General features: G+C 43.0%; 1 protein-coding gene across 10 annotated transcripts in view; it reads left to right on the plus strand.

The window, feature by feature from the left end:
* Window positions 1-19982, plus strand: part of MRRF (mitochondrial ribosome recycling factor) — a 44562-nt gene that overhangs the window by 15605 nt on the left and 8975 nt on the right. For 6 of the 10 annotated variants that reach the window (XR_004971169.1, XM_036329913.1, XM_036329914.1 and 3 more), the window contains one exon: window positions 3909-4000. Coding sequence is in view for 7 of the 10 variants with exons in the window: in XM_036329913.1 (XP_036185806.1) it covers window positions 3909-4000 (92 nt within the window). In the remaining 3 variants the exon portion in view is untranslated. Of the gene's footprint in view, window positions 1-377; window positions 1662-3908; window positions 4005-4985; window positions 5089-19982 lie in introns of those variants that run through there. The other 4 variants (XR_004971168.1, XR_004971170.1, XM_036329915.1 and 1 more) reach the window with 4 other exon arrangements.

A 19982-nucleotide genomic window follows, 5' to 3' on the forward strand; every position in this document is an offset into this window, starting at 1 on the left:
ATGACACGATGCAGATTTACATGCATAATCCTTTCAAATGCATTGAAGACAGAAAACTGTGTTGCATTTGTTTAACATGTGTCCTGCTTGATAAATGATACACATAGTTGCTGCTTTCCATAAACTTGCCTGCAGCTAGAGTTAATGATGGGAAAGAAAAGAAGGGAGTAAAAAACCAAAGCATGATTTGAAAAAGCAAATGGAAAAAAATAAAAGTCTGTAGGTGCCATTATTTCCCTTGTGGAAGGAAGAAAGCCAATGTGTATTGAGTGTCTACTGTGTTGCCGGGCACTACTTTCTCATGTTTTGTTTTTACGTGATCATGTTTTGTTTCTAGGTACTCTCTAAAATTAAGCATTGTATGTTCCATTTTATAGATGAGAAAACTGAGGCTCCGAGAAGTACAATATCTCCCTGAGGTTCACACCGTTGTGACAGAACCAAGATTTGAACATAGATCTGTTTGACACTAAAGCCTGTGCTCCTTTAACCATTCATTCATTAATTCAACAAATACTTTTTGAGTTCCTGTAAGATATTAAGTTTTAGTTGAGGTGCTGGAATTAATTCCTTGATGATAAAAACAGACAAGGTTCCTGCTTTCATAGACCTTACATTCTAAGGACTCTTTGGGATATAAAGGAAATGGAAGGCCAGTCACTGAAATGGCACTAACAAAGTTGACTTGAACCCAAAGGGTTAAGGACTTGACCTGTCCAAAAAAGTTTTATCATCTCTTGTCCTTTAGCATAGATGAACTTAAGAATGGCAATAGCAGTCTTTGCTAATTGATGACAGCACTCCTTCCTGCCTGGGCCCAGATGGGATCTGTGATCTCTCTCTCCAGAGTTCTCTAAGCAGCCACAATCATTTGGTCAGTGTTGCCATTTGAGAACTTTCTGTTTGCCTTGGGGTACTGGTGAGCATCCCTCCAGTGAGGGGACAAAGGCTAAGATAAAAGATGGAAATGCGATAGAAATATATTCCTTTTCATCTGAGCCCTGAGTAGTTCAGAAGTCATGTTGGGAAAATGACTGTAATTCCCTGAGTTTCTGCATCCTACCACATCAAACCAAAATATACATATTTAGAATGTTTTAGAACTACCTCTTCTAGTAGGTTTCTTTTCAAAATGAAATCTGATTTGCATTTTTTCTGCATATGAAAGGACACAGAACAAGTAAAGTACAAAATAAGGATTTGGGGGGGTTATATATAAGAAGTAAAAGTAAGGAGATGAGTTTGTCTAATAGATCTGAGTCAGTTTATTAATATAGTCATGCAACAAGCTTTTACTGAGCACTTGCCATGTGCCTGGCACTGAGCCTTGTACTGGGAAGATGTAGCTATTGAGACATAATGACTGTCCATCTGGGTATCAGCTGTAGGTGCTCTGGTGTCCACTGGGGAAGGTTGTGTGGAAACACTGGGGTCCTACTGTGAAAGGGAGGGGCTGGTGGTAGGATGTTACCACAGTGATTTGTCAGTCATTCAGTGAGAAGCATCAGAAAAGGAGGATTGGGAGACTTGAGATCAGGCTACTTCTTCAAAGTGGAGATTCTCCCTTTATTGTTAACTGTAGAAAATCTGTGTCATTTTATTACAGAGAAACAGTGATCAGACTACCAATCCCCAGAGGGAAAGTAGGGGAGGGTGGGGGTAAGGGGAAGACATCAACCAAAGGACTTGTATGCATGCATATAAGCCAAACCAATGGACATGGACAACAGGGGGATGAGAACATGAGTGGTGGTGGTGGTGGGGGGGAAGGTTGGGGGTTAATGGGGGGGGGGGGGATGAGGACACATTTGTAATACCTTAACCAATAAAGAAATTAAAGATTAAAAAAGAAAAAGAAAATGGCTGTTCTGTTGCAGAGGGATATTTTATTTCTTTATCTAGCTCTTTTATTTACCTTTATCTTAAGATACCCTTAAAGGAGCTAGATACCCTTAAAACACCAGCAAATTATTTTTGGGCTACTTAAAAAAAAGTCAAATCCCCTGTGCTACTAAATACTTAAGCTAGGGGATCTGGAAGAAAATATGGACAGAATAGCATCACTGGACTGAGAGTTGAGGAGCCTACTGTCTCCTCTTAACTCTGCCAGTAAGCGGAAGTGTGATGGGTAAGGTCCTCACTGTACAACTCTCGGCTCTCCGGAAGACCATATGTGCTTAGGGATGTGACTTTATCCAACAGGTCCTATATACAAGAGGAAGGGACTGTACTTGGCTGTCACAGTCCCTTCCAGCTCCAGTAGTCTGTGGCCACAGGTACCATTTTAAGAATTTACTGTTTTAGCCCGGTTGGCATGGCTCAGTGGATGAGAATCTACCTATGAACCAGAAGGTCACAGTTCAATTCCTGGTCAGGGCACAGGCCCGGGTTGCAGGCTCGATCCTATTGGGGGAGTGCAGGAGTCAGCCAATCAGTGATTCTCTCTCATCATTGATGTTTCTGTCTCTCTCTCTACCTTCCTTTATTGATGTTTCAATAAAAATGTATTCTTTAAAAAAGAAAATGTACTGTTTTAAGCAGTAGCCACACTGTTAGATTCTGTGTACAGCCTCCCATGGAAATGATTCATCTGATGTGAAAGTTCTGGTTTATCTTTTCACCTATGATTACCCCTCATGTCTCTGTAGAATTAAAGCCATTTAAAAATAAAATAGGTAAGTTTTCAAAACCAAAGCAAACCCTGGAAAAATCAAATAGGTGTGACACAAACCCCATTCTTTTGAACCAGAAGTCGAGGGAGGAACTCTAGGTCGAGAATTGGTCCTGTGAATCCAAGTGATGTGGATTGGCTCTGGTCAAACCTAAAATTCTTTGGAAAATATCAGAGGCCTCATTTTCATGAATTTCACACTGTCATGCCAATGAAAGCATCTCTCTTCCACACTGCTGTCTTTTACCTTTTAGGATTGCATGCCAGGTGTGGCTATATTGTTGCTTGAGGTGAGGCGCTTTGGGAAATCAGAGTACCAGTGCGCCACCTGGCCCGTTAGCCGGACTGTGTCAGAGAAGACCCTGGAGGATGACAGGGAGGGAGACAGGCAGGACAGCAGTGCATAAGCTACGTGATGACATACGCTCAGCCTTGTTTGGGGGTTTTGTGCATTCTTACCTCTATATGCTTAATGTATGTAATAACTCCCCTGGGTGTTACTGTGGGCCAGTTACAGAGCAAGATGCATTGCTCATGCGACCTCATTCAGTCCTCTCTGAGGTGTATGTACCATGTGGTCTCAGGTTACGGAATGGAGGCCCAAGAGGTCAGGCTTGTTGCCCAGGGTCACATGGTAAGCAGAGCTGGGATTTGAACTGAGCTCTTTATGACTCCAAAGTCCATGCTTGCAGCCAGTAATCCATTCTCTCTTTCCTGGAGCACACACCCACAGGGAGCCATTGCTCATTCCAAAGCATGAGTGAGGTCGCTGTGTGTGTAGATACGAATGAGTTAAATTTATTTACTCATTCCAAGTCGGCACGGGTATATTTTGAGTGTAAAATGTCAACTGGAATTTTTAATGTATAAAATCTTTCATCTGTCTTTACACCAATCTTTGTACAGACCAGCCCCCCTCCCTTGAGGATTTATTGTGGTTTTGATCTGTCTTGCCTCAAACCATTGAAATCTTTTCAAAGAAGCAGAGCTGTTTTCTTTTTATTTTTTCCTTCTCTTTGCTTTTTTTCCTCCCGCAGTACACTGGTACCAGGAGTGGACATAGTTTGCTATTCTGCTTGATCAAAGCACTCTACACCAATGTAACTTCCTGATCTTACTGGTAACAGAACTAAATGTTTCCATGTTCTGCCAAGATGGGTTGCCAGTTATCGACAGAGGGCTTGCATCTGGTAATAATTATTTACTAATTCTGTTTACCTTTTGATCTGGTTTTCAGTGTACAGCTGCAGCTATCAAGGCTATAAGAGAAAGTGGAATGAATCTGAACCCAGAAGTGGAAGGGACGCTAATTCGGGTACCCATTCCCAAGTAAGTTTGGCTGAAATTTACATATTTTGATGTTGGTTTCCTTGGGGAAGCCAACACCCATGACACTGTTAGGCTGATAGCATACTTTACCTGTACTTCTCCTCCTGGCAAATTCCAACATCTTTTAAGGTCCACTTTTACTGATTCAGAAACATTTATTGAGTATCTACTGTATATGAGGGCTGGAGATGCAGCAGTCAACCTGATAAAGTCCTTGACCTCATGTACTTTATGCTCTGGTGGGGAAGATGGGACACATAAGCAGATAAAGGCATTGCAGATAATGAGATGCTACGAGACTTGCTGAAGGCGATGGTGGCAGGGACAGTTTTAGCCTGAGAGGCCTCTTTAAGGAAATACCTTTGCTGAGAGCTGAATGAGGAGGAAGGGTCAGCCTCGGGGAGTGGGACCTGCCAGCACAAAGGCCCACGTCAGAAAAGACCTCGATACTTGTACTCTCGAATCCATGTTCCTTGAAGAGTTATTTTTACCTTAGTCGTTGCTTGTTGAAGAATTTTAGGCATAAGAATAGGATATTGTTAATTATATAAACATATAGAACTTAGAGTATTAAATGAAAAAAATATACAGCAGTCCCCCTTATCTGTGGTTTTGCTTTCAGCAGTTTTTACCTGTGGTTAGCTGTAGCCCAAAAGTATTACATGGAAAATACCATAAATAAAGAATTCGTAAGTTTTAAATTGTGTGCCATTCTGAGTAGTGTGATGAAATCTTAAGCCATCCTGCTCCATCCCACCTGGGATGTGAATCATTCCTTTGCCCAGCGTATCAATGCTTTGTATGCTAACCGCCCATTAGTTACTTAGTGGCTGTCTGGGTTATCAGATCGACCACTTATGGTATTGAAGTCTTGTGTTCAAGTCACCTTTATTTCATTTAATAATGGCCCCAAAGTGCAGGAGTAGTGATGCTGGCAATTTGGACATGCCAAAGAGAAGCTGTAACATTTTCTTTAACTGAAAAGGTGAAAGTTCTCAACTTCATAAAGAAAGAAAAAAATCTGATGCTGAGGTTGCTAAGATCTACGGTAGTAAGCACAAATCATCTACCCATGAAACTAAAGACGGGTGAGTACAGTATGATAAAATATTTTGAGAGACCATATTTACGTAACTTTTATTATAGTATAATAGTTCTATTTTATATTAGTTACTGTTGTTAATCTCTTACGGTGCCTGATTTATAAATTAAATTCTATCATCAGTATGTAAGTTTATGAAAAAACATAGTATGTGTAAGGTTCAGTACGATGCACAGGCATCCACTGGGGGTTTTGGAATATATCCCCTGCAGGTAAGGGGGAGGGGGGGCTACTGTATGTTTATTTTTAAATTAAAAAAGAAAAAAATGATAAGATTTTTACATGTTTAAGAAAGAGAAAGCCATTGTGCCCAGAACTCAGGGAGGGAGGAGAGAGTGTTAGGAAAGGGGGTTAGACTAGTGAGTAGAGGCTGATGGTCAGGCCACGGTAGGAGTTTGGGTTTTATTCTCATTGTAATGGGAAGACATTGGAGAGATTTAAACAGGGGAGGGACCTGATCAATCTGATGTTGACTTTTGGGGGTCTCTCTGGCTGTTGATCAACAAATGGAATGTAGGGGAACATAGACACAAGGAGAACAGTGGGGAGGCAGCTGCTGTAGTCCAGGTGAGATATGGATCTTCCGCCTGCTCAGATTCCGTAGCAGACAGAATTAGTTTCTCCTCCGTAATCTCATTTCTTAATTAGCCTTTTTTTTTTAGTCCTCACCTGAGGAGTGAAGATATATTTTCCATTGATCCTAGAGAGAGTAGAAGGAAGGAGCAGGAGAGAGAGAGAGAGAGAGAGAGAGAGAGAGAGAGAGAGAGAGAGAGAGAGAGAGAAACATCAATGTGACAGAGACACATCTATTGGTTGCCTCTCATAAGCACCCCAACTGGGGCGCGGGGGACTTGCAACCCAGATACGTGCCCTTGACCAGAAATGAACCTACAACCATCCAGTGCACAGGCTGGCACTCTAACCATTGAGAACAGGGCACAATTTCTTAATTATCTTTAAGTCCCTATTCCTACAAAGTGCATTAAAGTAATTCATTCCATCATTCAGCAAATATTTATTAAGCACTAACTACATGCCAGGTACTTTCCTCGCTGTCGAGATATAGCAGTAAAGACAACAAACAACAAAAAGCCCCTGTCCTGGGTTTACCTTATAGGTGAATAGGCATAGTAAACAGAAAACAAAGAAATACATAATGTAATGCCAAGTGATGGTAAGGACTTTGAAGAAAAACAAGCAGGATAAGGGGTTAGAGGGAGTTGGGGGTTTTATTGTGGATCGAGAGGTTCAGGAAGGAAGTGGCATTTGAGTGGAGACCTAAGTGAAATGAATGAATGAAGCTTTCAAATAACTGGAAGGGGAAAGGAGTGTAACACTAGTCGAGTGTCTTTCTGTGCCACATATTACCCTGTATTTTTTTAAAAATATATGTCTTTATTGATTTCAGAGAGGAAGGGAGAATGAGAGAGAGATAGAAACATCAATGATGAGAGAGAATCACTGATCAGCTGCCTCCTGCACGCCCCCCACTGGGGATCGAGTACGAAACCCAGGCATGTGCCCTTGGCCGGAATTGAACCTGGGACTCTTCAGTCCGCAGGCTAACGCTCTATCCACTGAGCCAAGCCGGCCAGGGCTACCCTGTATTCTTTTACACATGTTGCCTCATTGTCATACCATCCCCTCCAGGTAGGTTTTTCCCCAGGTATGGAAAGTTAAGCTCAGAGAGGTAAAGTAACATCTCCCAAGTTCACACTGCTAATGATGTAGCTGAGACCTAAACCGCGTTTAGTTAGTTCCAAAGCCCCAAGATGCACCCAGGTTAGCAACAAGAATTAATCCCCAAACTGAGAGTCCAGGAACTTTCCCCACTGAAATTTTTCCTGCTTTCTGGCCAGAAAATGGCAATCTTACTTCATTGTGTTCTCGGTACTCTGTAACAATTAACACTCTGCCTTGAAATCATATGAATTGGAAGCGATATAGCCTAGTATTTAAGTATCAGGTAGACCTGGGTTCAAGTCCAGGACCTATTTGCTTGGTTAATTCATTGATTTGCTCAGCCAATTTTCTGCAAATGTGTCATGTGCCAGGCTTGGTGCTGAATGCTGGGAATGGGCAGACCTAATGTTTGCCTTCATGGAGCTCACGGACTATGCTAGGCCCTTTGTTTATATTACCTGCAGCTTACTTGTGAAGCGTACTATTACCCACCGTTTATAGATGAAAACACTTAAATTAAGGGAAAGGGACTTGCCCAAGATCACATGGTCAGTAAGTGGCAGTCAGGGTTTGAACCCCAAGTTTTTCTGTTATCAGCATGCAGGCTCTTTCTCCTGTACTCTCGGAACAAATGTGTAATTCTGGAACCTGCTAAGTGGACTCATGGACATTAGAAGCGAGATTTGCAAGTGGAATGGATAGTAGTCAGCAGGTTTATTTTTTAGTTCTTGCTCTCCTGTCTGAAATCTTAGAAAAGCCACTTAACCTCCCTGAGCCTTGGTTTGCTCCTACATTAGATGAAGGGGCTGCTCTCAGTGGTCTGCCAGATCCCTCTCGGGGCTCCAAAATTCTGCCAAGCTATGAACTTATGCTGCCGAATGCTCATTGCTGGCTTCAGTTCCCCTTCGAGTGGCCTGACTGTGTATCATGTTTGCCTTTCAAAGATCTAGCTCACATAATGCGCACCTCTGCAGCCCCACAGGACTTAGCAGGACTTAACGATCACTCTTGGTGCCGTGTATATTAGTTTGAAGGATCAGTGAGTTTAACTTGAATTTCCAAAGACATGGGGCTCTGTTACATTATATTTTACATTATTTTTTGTTAGCTAATGGGCGTAATCCAAGAGAAAGTTGACGGACCAAAACCGTCTGCTCCTGCAAACCTCATTTTTTATATACTTTCTCCCCTTTGACAAGGTGGTGAGGTCATGAGGCCCCTTACTGAATTGTACGCTTGGTAGTTTTCCAGATAAAAAATGAATGATCTGTTCTTTATTATGGAGGCTGCGTCATATGAGAGGATAAAGGTTGATTTAGATGAAAAAAGGACCAAGGTTTATATTTGGTTTTGGCAGTGACTTCCATTTGATTCTGGGCATGTCACCTTAGCAGCTTGCTGCTTTCGAGTGCCTTATTTGTAAAATAAGTAAAGTAATAATGATAGGTAGAGATTTGGTAGGATTAGTAGAGAAAATAGATTAAGTAGTATGATCTCCTTAGAGGAAAGGAGCTATATAAATATAATTTTATTATTTTAGTATACTTTGAATTTTAGATATATACACACACATATACAGTACACACAGGGTGGAACAAAAGTAGGTTTACAGTTGTGAGTACACAAAACAGAGTTTATTTTTATATTACTATTTATTAATTATTGTGTTATTTTCCATAGGAAAAACTGTAAACCTACTTTTGCCCCAGCTTGTATATACACACACTTTGGGAGGAAAGGAAGGAGTGAGGAAGGGAACTAATATGTTGAGTACCTACTGTGTGCTAGGAACTGTGCTTCACATATACAGGGAAAGTGGAAAAGTACAGTTACATTTCTGTGTTGGTAGCACACAAGCATGAAATTGAGTTCTGGCTTGTCTGCTTTTTAACTGTGTGATAATGGCAACCGTCTCCACCTCTCTGACTCTCAGAGGATTCATCTGTAAAATACTTACAGGTCTTGCCTTATATGGTTATTGGGAGATTTCAGTGAGATGATACGTTGTTTTTTGAGATAATGATTTTAATGCGTAGCAAGCACCCAGTTAATGGTAGCAAATGTTCTTTCATTCCCTTTCATATATAAGTAGGATCATCATTCCCTTTTACGGATGAGGGAACTTAAAATTCAGAGAGGTGAAGCATTGAAGCTGGGTCACAAAGCTGGAAATTGGCAAAGCTATACAGAGGAAACTAACACACCAAAGCTGATGTCAGGAGTTTGGGAGGTGGGAGGGAATCAGAAACATAACTTCCTAGGCTCAGTTTCTGATTATAACATGTTGAGTTTAGTTCTAGGAAAATTTGCCTTTCCTGATTGATCATGATTCTTCCTCTGCTTAATGACAGCCTGCAAGTTTGCTTTTTTTTGCCTTAATTCTGGATGCCCAGAGCTGTTTTATTTTTAGTTGCAGCAGATCTCAGTTAGTGCTTCACCCTCATTATACTCCTTCAATTCTTATCTTCTCATTTAAAATTAGTTGACTGAGTGTGTGCCTCTTACTGTAATCTGCCTCTGATCCTTTGGGGAAGTATGTGGAAGATAATCCTGAATCAATAAGAGGTCAGACTTGGGGCCCAAAGTGGTCCTTGTCACTCAGTCCTCTTCACAGCCCTGGGGATGCAGCTCTGTGTGGCTGTGCGCAGGGTTTTCTCCTGGCTGTCGGGCAAAGACCAGCGAGCCTCAAGCTCGGGTTATGTCCGTACCCACTGACAATGTGTATAGCTTTTGTATTCTTCCCTGGCTAGTGTTCTTTCATTTAGAGAAGTCAGTCAACTAGATAGATTATTTGAACATTCCCTTTAATCAAGATTCACTGAAATCTACTAATCAAATTTTGGGTGCTATTTATTAATCAGCTACACTAAAGTTTTATTGCCTGGAGATGCTGTGCTGAGAGCTTTACAGTTTCTCCCCAAATTCTCACAGCACTACTGTGATGTCAGGAGACTGTTCATATGCCCACTTGACTGATCAGACCTGCAAAAATTCAAATCCTACAGAAAAATAAAACTGTTTACTGTTCCTCAAGTATTCTTCCCAGAAGTAACTATTGGTAAGTTTAGTATATATTCTTCCAGATTAAAACAAAACAAAAAATGCATATACAACATATAATTTACATAAATAGCATTAAATATTTCAGTACCAAAATTTGATTTTTTTAAATATATTTTATTGATTTTTTACAGAGAGGAAGGGAGAGGGATAGAGACTTAGAAACATCGATGAGAGAGAAACATCGATCAGCTGCCTCCTGCACATCCCCCACTGGGGATGTGCCCGCAACCCAGGCACACGCCCCTGACCGGAATCGAACCCGGGACCCCTCAGTCCACAGGCCGACGCTCCATCCACTGAGCCAAACCGGTTTTGGCACAATTTGCTTTTTTGCATAACACGGCTAGTGTGCACATTTTCATGGTACTTTCATTGTGTGTGGCTGCAGAGAAATTCCCTTTGAGATGGGTATAATACAGATGAGGAAACTGGGGATTAGTTTAAGTAATTGCTCAGGGTCACAGATTAGTAATTGGAGGAGTGATTATTCAAATCAGATCTGTCTGTTTCTGAAGCCCCCGTGCTTGCCACGTTATCACATTGCTCCTTGGAATATTGACCAGGAACCTACCTCCTTCCAGCTCTGTGGCCTCCTTGTCTACCTGCCGTATCGCCTAGTGGATCTTGTGCTGGGGTCTTATGTATAATGTGCACATTCCAGGAAATATTCCCTTTTCTTGCAACACCCCCTGACACATAGACCTTTATCCATCTTGAAAGAAAAGAGAAATCAGAGAAGAATACCTAATAATTTAATTTGGGCCGGGCAGCCACAAACTGCATTTGAGCAACTGCAGCTGCCTTTCCAGCCCATTCATTTCCACCGCCTGCTTGCCACCCCTGCTTTCTCAGGGCCATTCATTCTGCTCAGTGCGTTCCCGTGCCTTCCAGGCTTTAGGATGCCTGCCTTCTCCTCTTCAGTGTTGCTTCCCACCTGGCCTGTGGCTTTTTAGAAGCACCTCTTGTTATTTCAGGTCCCAGCACAGATGTTCTGGTTTAAACACACAAGAACATTCCATCAGGAATCAAGAGTAGAGTTTAGACCAGTGATGGTGAACCTTTTGAGCTCGGCGTGTCAGCATTTTGAAAAACCCTAACTTATAGGGTTTGGTGCTGTGTCACATATAGAAATTTTTGATATTTGCAACCATAGTAAAACAAAGACTTATATTTTTATATTTATTTTATATATTTAAATGCCATTTAACAAAGAAAAATCAACCAAAAAAATGAGTTCATGTGTCACCTCTGACACGCGTGTCATAGGTTCGCCATCACTGGTTTAGACTGAGGAGAAAATTGCCACCAACACCTATGCAGAAACTACACCCCAAAAGAAAGGCTCGTCCATATCCACCCCTCCTCTGTTCTCCACCCTTTGTGTCCTGCACCTGTTCGCAGGACCTGGCAGTTGGCAGCTATAGGTCAGGTCACCAGTCCATTGCCGTTTCTATAGATTCCCTTTCTCCCCACTGCACGTGGACTTGTAGGGGAGCTGGAAGAGTAGTAACAGCCTATATATCTAAGCAGAACTTAATGTTACAGCACTGCTATTCTTGTAAGGTTAGTGCTTAGATTGGTCTGGCACCAAGTCTGGAATTCAAGAGTCAGACTGCACTGGGCTCAACTCCCAGGTCTCCTGGGAACGTGTGTGGCCTTGGGCAGGTTACTTGATCTGTCTGAGCCTCCCTCTTCTAACCTGTGAAGTCCAGGTGATGATACCGCTGATGTCATGGAGGTGCTGTGAAGACTCGCTGAGCTAATGCGTGCAGAGCACTTCAGCTCAGAGCCTGGCGTGTGGAAAGAGCTCTGCGAGTGTTAATTATTGAAGGGGAGCAGGTGACATTGGGCCAGATGTCCAGGCAGATATAAGTGGACGCTTACTGTGATGACAAGATTCCTCCTTATCTCCCTGTCTTGCTTTCTTTTCTTCATAGCACTATGTGTCACTGTGTATATTTATTTTCTCTCTCTCTCTGCCTCCTTCACTAAAATGTGAACAGGAGGAACTTTTGCCACCTTGTTCGTGTACAAATAAGCAGAAGCTGTTGCTTATATACATAAGCTGTCGCCCTCGCTCCTGGAGCAGGTCCTGGCACATAGAAAGTATGCAGCCAGTGTGGACGGAGTCAATGGATGTGAGCACTCACTACGTGCCCACTGCTGTTCCAGGTGCTATTTGTATATTAACTGATATGTTCACAAGAGTCTTTTGAGGTAGGTGTGCTATTACCCCTATTACAGGTGAAGGAAATGAGCCACAGGGAATGGAGTTCTTTGTGCCCAGTGTCACACGGTTAATAAGTGGAAGAATAGGCAGTCTTTCTCAGAGCCCGGGCTCGTAGCCACCATGCTGTCCTCTCTCTCAGTAGAACACATCACTAGTATTTTTATTGCTGATATGATTAGCAGCTGTAGAATAGTTAGTACCTATAGATGCAGAGTTCTCCAACCATCCCCCTTCTCATTTGCTCCTAACACTAACTGTGGGAGAAAAGTAGCATTTACTATCCCCCCATTTGACAATTAGAGGAAATAAAAACATGTAATGTTTACTGAACACATCATCACATGCTAGCACATTTAGTAACATAATATTTATAACAATCCCACTAAGTTCATGGGATTGTACACATTTGACAGATGGGAAAACCAAGGCAAAGAGATGAAATTACTTACCCAGGGTCATACAGCTAAGAAATGATAGATCTGGGTCTCACACCCCAGCAGTCTGGCTTCAGAAACAGTTCTCCTGAATGCTTCTCTAGACATCCTTCTCTGAGGTTCAGAGAGGAAAAGGTAATTGCCCATAGTTACTAATTTACTCTGTAAGTGACAGAGCTGGGATTGGAAATCAAGTCTGCTGTAGTCCCCAAACCCGTGTTCTTTTTCCTGTTCTTTCGAGCTGATTACACTTATTCCTGGACTTGGATTTCCATCATTCTGGGGTGACAAGGAAGAAGATGAGTGACTTAATCAAGGCCACTCAGCTGAGAGTTCGGAGCTCAACCTCCTTTCTCTTTCCCTCACAAGGGACTGTTCAGGATGGTCTGTCTGGCTTAGCCAGGCCTCAGTCACAGGACAGTCCTTTGAAAGCAAGTGGCCAGTGTGTCCCCAGAGAGAAGAGAAGTTTCTGCTGTGGGAGAAGTCCTTGCAGAGTACATGCATGATTGCCTTTGGGCAAAAAGGACACTTACTGTCTTTCTGAGACATTAGGGCACGTAAGCCAGACCTGTGAGTCAAAGGGGGGTGGGTGCGAGGAGAGGGGAATTGCATACCTAGAAGCATAGGAAGTCTGGCTGGGCTACGCAAACAAAAACATTTCCTTCAGGCCAGCGCCCACCGACAAGCAGTCAAGCAAGGCAAGGCGTGTGTCTGCTGATTGCAGGCCGATGCTCCTGGTGGGGGTGGGGTGGGGGTGGGGTCTCCCTGAAGCCCAGGGAGGAGGTGACAGGGTTTCTCTCCACAAGCTGTCAAAGATGTGTTTGATGCTTCCTTCTCCCTCTGCCTGTCCCCCTGAGCTGCTGGAGCAGAACTTGAGCCTCCACTGCCCCAGCTGCCTGCTGCCTCCTCGGTTCCCATTCATTCCTCTGTGCTCACCACCCACTCAATAGCCCACGCTCCAAGTGACTAAACCCGTTGGTCATTCTCTCCCTCACCACTCACATCCTCTATCCCCAAGTCCTGGAGATTCTGCATCAAAAGAAGAATGCAGCCACCATGAATTGAGTTTCCATAGCACATATACACTGTCATTGCTCGTAATCTTGCTTCCACCCTCTTAGAAACATCCTTACCCGCATTTGGCATGCGAGGAAAGTGAGTCTGGAGAAGTTGGAAGCACGCTTACAGTTCTGAAGCTAGCAAGTGGCAGAGCTGGGACTCCAGGTCTTCCTGGCTTTAGCGCATGTCCTTTTAATCCTTTAAACTCTCCTGACCAAAGATCCTTTGAAGTCAAGAGCTGTCATATTGTCACAGATTTGTACTGTAATTGCCCAAGCTGAGCACAGCTTCCTCTGGTACACACCTGCGAATGGCTTTGTATGGGTGCCCCGTTCTCCTTGAAACCAGAGGAAGCATCTTTCAGTCCGTGGGCCTCTCTGCTTGTGTGAGTGACCAGCGGGCCTGCCCTCAGCTCATTGTTTGTGGGAACACGCTCAAGGAATTGTGCAGGAAGGCCCCCATCCAGGATGTTACTGGAAGACCTGCTGGAGGAGTTTGTACAAACAAAGTGTGACCTTGCCAGCTCAGCCAAACCCCTGCCTTGTGTTGGGAGGCTCTCTGACCCGAGCGGAAAAGCCTTCTGCCTCCATCACCCAACCCAGCCAGGCTCCTGGGGGCGCGTCCTGAGCTCCCCGCTGCCTGCCTGGAGGCTCCTCTGCAGGCGTGAGCCACACGCGTAGAACTGGTTTGTACATTGCCATCTACACAAAATACAAATCTCATCAGGTTCCCTCAAACAGCTATGGTATTCTGTGTTGTTCTTGGGAACAGTCTGCTAAGACTCTTCCCCCCTGCCCACTTTTTTTTAATTGTGGTAAGATAGACATAAAAACTTGCCATTTTAGTCATTTTTTAAAATATATTTTTATTGATTTCAGAGAGGAAGGGAGAGGGGGAGAGAGAGAGAAACATCAATGATAAGAGAATCATTGATTGACTGCCTCCTGCATGCCCCCTACTGGGCATTGAGCCCGCAACCCCGGTCTGTGCCCTTGACTGGAACCGAACCCGGGACCCTTCAGTCCGCAGGCTGACATTCTATCCACTGAGCCAAGCCAGCCAGGGCATGCACTGCCTTTTCTTAGTGTCTTGAGAGTATCCTCCTTCTTATTGGAAAAGTGCCCGTGCTTTACGGAGGCCATTCTGTCTGGTGGGAATGATCTTCCCTTAGCACCGCCACTCTTTACTCTACTTAAATATCACTTAGCTTAGTTATCACCACACGTAGTTCCTGGAGCCACAAGGAGATCTTGGTCAGACTGCCTTTCCCTGCTAATTATTTTAATTGAAGTCTCTTTGTCTTTATTGTATTTATTAAGACTGCATCATATTGATTAACTGTGCATGTGTTTGTTTAATGATTGTGTTCCTTGCCAGACTGTAAACTCAGTTATTTTTGTTGTTGCTGTTGCTGTTGTTAATCCTCACCTGAGGGTATTTTTCCATTGATTTTTAGAGAGAGTGGAAGGGAGGGGGAGAGACAGAGAGAGAAAACATCGATGTAAGAGACACACATCAGTTGGTTGCCTCCCACATGCGCCCCGACCAAGACCGGGATGGAGCCTGCATGCCAGGTACATGCCCTTTACCGAAATAGAATCTGGGATCCTTCAGTCCACGCTCTATCCACTGAGCCAAACTGGCTAAGGCTAAACACAAATGTGTTTGATGCTATGTCCTTAGTGTCTGACACAGTGGCTGGCACATGATAGGTGCCCAGTAAATAGCTGTAGAATGATACTGTAAACTGCATGAATGAATACTGAAGAAAGAAAATTTCAGGGCTATGTGCTGGGAGCATTTGTATTTTAAAATGTGCATGAGATGTTAAATTACTAGTCAGATCTCAGAAAGTCATCTTACTGAAGCATAGATTGTGTTTGCCCTACCCTTTCTCTGTTGATAAAAACTTTCATGAGTAAACTCTTCATTATTTGAAGATGCCTCAGTGGTTGCCAAAACATAAACAACAATTGCAACAAAAGCAGCTTACATTTTCTGATTGTTTATTCTTCACCAAGCCTTGTAGTGTATACTTTCCATGTATTATCTCATCGAATTCTCACAATAACTCTGGAAGGTAGATGTTGTTTTTTGTTTATTTGTTTTCAATTTCTATTTCCAGATGAGATCATTAAAATTCAGAGAGGTTAGCCCTGGCTGGTATGGCTCCATTAGTTGGGTATCGTCCCATGCACGGAAAGATTGCGGGTTTGTTTCCCAGTCAGGGGACGTGCCTAGGTTGTGGACTTGATCCCCAGTAGGGGGCATGCAGGAGGCAACCAATTGATGTTTCACTTTCACATTGATGTATCCCTGTCCCTCTCCCTTCCTCTCTAGGAAAAAAAAAAAAAATCAAAATATTTTTAAACACCTCCGAGTTTAAATAGCTTGCTTAAGGTTAGTCAGCCAGTAAGTGGTGCCCCAGACGTGCAGGGCAGTCAAGGTGGAGCTAAGCTTCCTAGGCCACACCCTCCCTGGTGCCTTTTCCCTCAGTGACTGGAATAGCCCTCTTTTTATCTGTTCTATATGCTGTGATTTTCTTTGAAACCAGAGTTTTATGGCTAAAGAATTTAAAAGCTCTGGGCCTCCAGAACAAATTTGACTCGGTTTGCACCATTTTATGTCTCATACCCTCCTGCCATTATATTTCTCCCTGTGCTTCTGCCCGAAATGCCCTCTCCTTTCTTCTGCAGCTGACAAATTACTCTGAATCTCCTGGGCATTTTCCAAATCTCCAGACAGTACGCATGCTCCCTCCACAGAAGGTCCGTCCCTCTGACCCAGCAGCAGCCATCCTCTTTCTCAGTTGTGGTTGACAGTTGTCCCCACCACTGCATGAGCCTCCGAGAAGGTGGCCCAGGCCTGCCTCCGCTCTGGAGCTCCTCAGCCTGGCCCAGGGTCTGGCGCGGAGCGCAGGGGCCTCTGCCAGTGCTTGAACCAGTGCATGCCAGGCACAGAGAGGCTGCTAGACAACTGGCTGCGTTCAGCAGCCTGGAATACAAACCAGGGTGTACTCACAGAATCCACGAATGTGAGATGGAGACGATTGGATGTATTAATCACTGGTTTGGAAAGGCATTAAAATATTTCCATAATATAGTATGTTTCTTTTCTAAAACAGATGTGCCCTCGTTTCATGAGAAAGTAATTAAGTGTGTTTGATTAAAACATTCATAAATGCTATCATTTACTCAAGGCTACTATATGCTGCTTTCTTTATTGGTACTTTATACATGTGATTGCTCTCCCAGTCACCTTAAGATATTTAGGTGTTTTTAATATTTCCACCTTAGAAATGAGGAAACTGAGGCTCAGAGAGAAGTGAGTAGCTTGCCCAAGCATAGTCAGCTCTGGGTGATAGATAACGGGAATGAAACAGGTCAGTCTGACTTCAGAGCCACTGCCTTTCCATCACCCTCACTGCTTCTGACCTTATATTTTAGATACTTTCCATCTCAACACCCCAAGCTCAGCCCTGCCCATGCTGGTGCCCCTCTTCTTCCTTCCCTTTTCCCCTTCCTCAGTGTGCTCCCTTCTCCATTTCCTTAGATTATTGCTTATCTGCATCCTGAAACTGAAATATTTTTGTCAGTGTCAATAATTGGAAATTATTATTTGTGGAAACTGTCTGGTGTTAGTGTGGTAATGTCACATTTACACTAATAAATAAAAAATGCACTTATTAAGGCTAAATTACATGTATTGTGGTTTTCTTTATATTGCCGTTTGCTCTTAAGATTTTTTGAGCCCCAATTGATATTTTTTTAAATATATGGTATTTTTCCCTTCATGTAAAATATAAATAAAACAATGTAGTGAAGAGGAAGTTGATAGATAAAAATTTTTATTAAAGATTTTCTAAACAGTAGGTTACCTATTTCAAATTATATATGAAATATAAGATTGAAATACTTCTTGTTAGGGAAGTTTGAGAGGTTTCTTACAGACTTAGATTCATTATTTTCTGCCCTCCTAGTATTTCAGCAGGATTAAGTTTTTTGAATCAGTGGATCAAGTTTTAATTTTCCTGTTCCTTCCTTATACCGACATATGCTTTGGCAGAACAAAAAAGAGACCTAAACATGTCAGCATGATTTTTGTTCAATGAATTAAAAACCATAAAAGTAACAAGATCTGATCCAAATCCCTAAACTCCTGACATGGTGGTTTTGTCCTTTTCAGTCCCAAGCTTCATATTACTGGCTTTGAAAAGCTTTCTGCCTGGGAGCAGAGTCGTGGCAGCGGTGCCGGATTTATGTGAAATAGAGTACAAGGGGGGCAGCATGGAGTAGTGGAAAGAATACGGGCCAGAAAGATCTGGGTTTGAATCCCAGTTCTGTCACTCAAGCCTATCGGCAAGTCACTCAACCTCTGCACCTCAGTTTCCTCTGGGCAGAATGGGGGTATGAGAATCTAGTTCAAAGAGCTGTTGTGAGGATTGTAAGGAAATATACCTAAAGTACTCACCTGGCATAGAGGGGCTTAATAATGGTAGTAATTGGGATCATTTTTATTTTGAGAATACCTTCAATTAGCTGAATCCAGAAGGATTTCTTTATAACACAGCTGTCCACTTTGTCTGTAGTGTATCTTTCTCAAAAATGTTCAGTTTTCTTCTCATCCCATCAGGGAAAAAATACCAGGTGGACGCTACTAAATCTTTAACACATGCTTGCCACTGTTTCCCACGGAGCATGTATCCAGAACTTGGGATTGTCCTTACTGGGCAAGAACTGCATTGATTTGAGGGCCAGGAACCATATGCCAAGGATGTCCACTTCAGGACCCAGGGGGGCAGAGGAATTTTGTCATACTAAGACCATTGACTTTTGAGACAGGACAGACTGGGTTTGATTTTGTGTAAGATATTTAAAATTCCTTTGGGTCTCATTTTTTAATCTGTAAAATGGAGTTCATGATCTTACAAGGCCCTCCATGATAGGAATTTCTGGCCTCTTTTTTTGTCATGCTCCTTTGTTATCTGCACTCCAGTCAGTTCCTCAAATGAAACTTGGTCTCTGCAGCTCAGAGACTTCCTACCTGCTCTTTCTTCCTCCTGGAAGTCTCCCTTTGCCACGCCAGTGCTGGCAACTTGTTCTCGCCCTTCAGATCCTAGTGTGGTATATTAGTCAGAATAGGATGGGCTATGCTGTAGTAACAAGCAACTCCCAGATCTCCACGGCTTACACAATAGAAACATATGCCTTGCTCATGCTGTATGATGGGCGCTGTTCGTCATAGTCACTCTGGGAACTAAGCTGATGGATATTCATATGCCACGTATATTGTGGCCAGCAGAAGCTAATGTAGTGGAACACACACTGGCTCTTGAAGCTTCTGCCTTGTGGCAGTGACCATAATTTCTCTCACATTTCATTGGCCAAAGCAAGTTGTGCAGCCACACTTGGTGTCTAGGGAAATGCATTCCTACTGCAAGGAGTAGGGACCAGAATGCTAGTGAAAAGACCTCACAGCCACCACATTCATACATTATTTTTCTAGGAAATGCTTCCCTTAACTTGGACAGAAACTTTTGAGTTAGCTGAGCTTCTTTTGTGCTGTGACATCTGATGCTTTCCCATGTCCCTGTCCACAGCACTTCTTACCCTATGTTGTCAATTTCTCTCTATTGACCTCTCTGCCCAGCTAAGCTCCTTAGGGGCAGGACAAAATGTTCATCAGTGCCCAGCACTGGTTTTGATAGGTATTGGGCCCTTGATCTGTACATGACAAAGAAATGAAGGCAGGACGAACGTGATGGCTTACTCTGTTGCTGGGCTGTGGTGATGATTAATGTAAAACAGGATTAATAATAATTGCCTCATACAGTTGTTGTAAGGATCAACATATAAAGTGCCTGTCCTGGCCGAAACCAGTTTGGCTCAGTGGATGGAGCGTCGGCCTGCGGACTGAAGGGTCCCAGGTTCGATTCCGGTCAAGGGCATGTGCCTGGGTTGCGGGCACATCCCCGGTGGGGGATGTGCAGGAGGCGGCTGGTCGATGTTTCTCTCTCATCGATGTTTCTGACTCTCTATCTCTCTCCCTTCCTCTCTGTGAAAAATCAATAAAATATATTAAAAAAAAAAAAAAAGTGCCTGTCCTGGTGGTTTATAGTAGGCCCTCCATGTGCTCATTGTTGTTATTATGATGAGATGTTAGTAGTAAACATAACTAACATTCATTAGCATTTATCACATGCCAGACGCTCCCCTGGGTCCTTGTGGAAGTTAACTGGTGCATTGCTTCTCGCGTTGTTTCCCGGTCAGTTTTGAGGTGACTCATAAGTCATTTGCTATAATGATAGTTAAGATTCTGAAGGTTGCTACTTATTTGTTTGGGGTGAATTAGAGATTTAAAGATGATGCTGTTTCTATAGTATCATTACTCATTTGCATCACTTTCTTTAGT

Source organism: Myotis myotis, unplaced genomic scaffold (assembly GCF_014108235.1).
Source record: "Myotis myotis isolate mMyoMyo1 unplaced genomic scaffold, mMyoMyo1.p scaffold_m19_p_12, whole genome shotgun sequence".
Lineage (NCBI taxonomy): Eukaryota > Metazoa > Chordata > Mammalia > Chiroptera > Vespertilionidae > Myotis > Myotis myotis.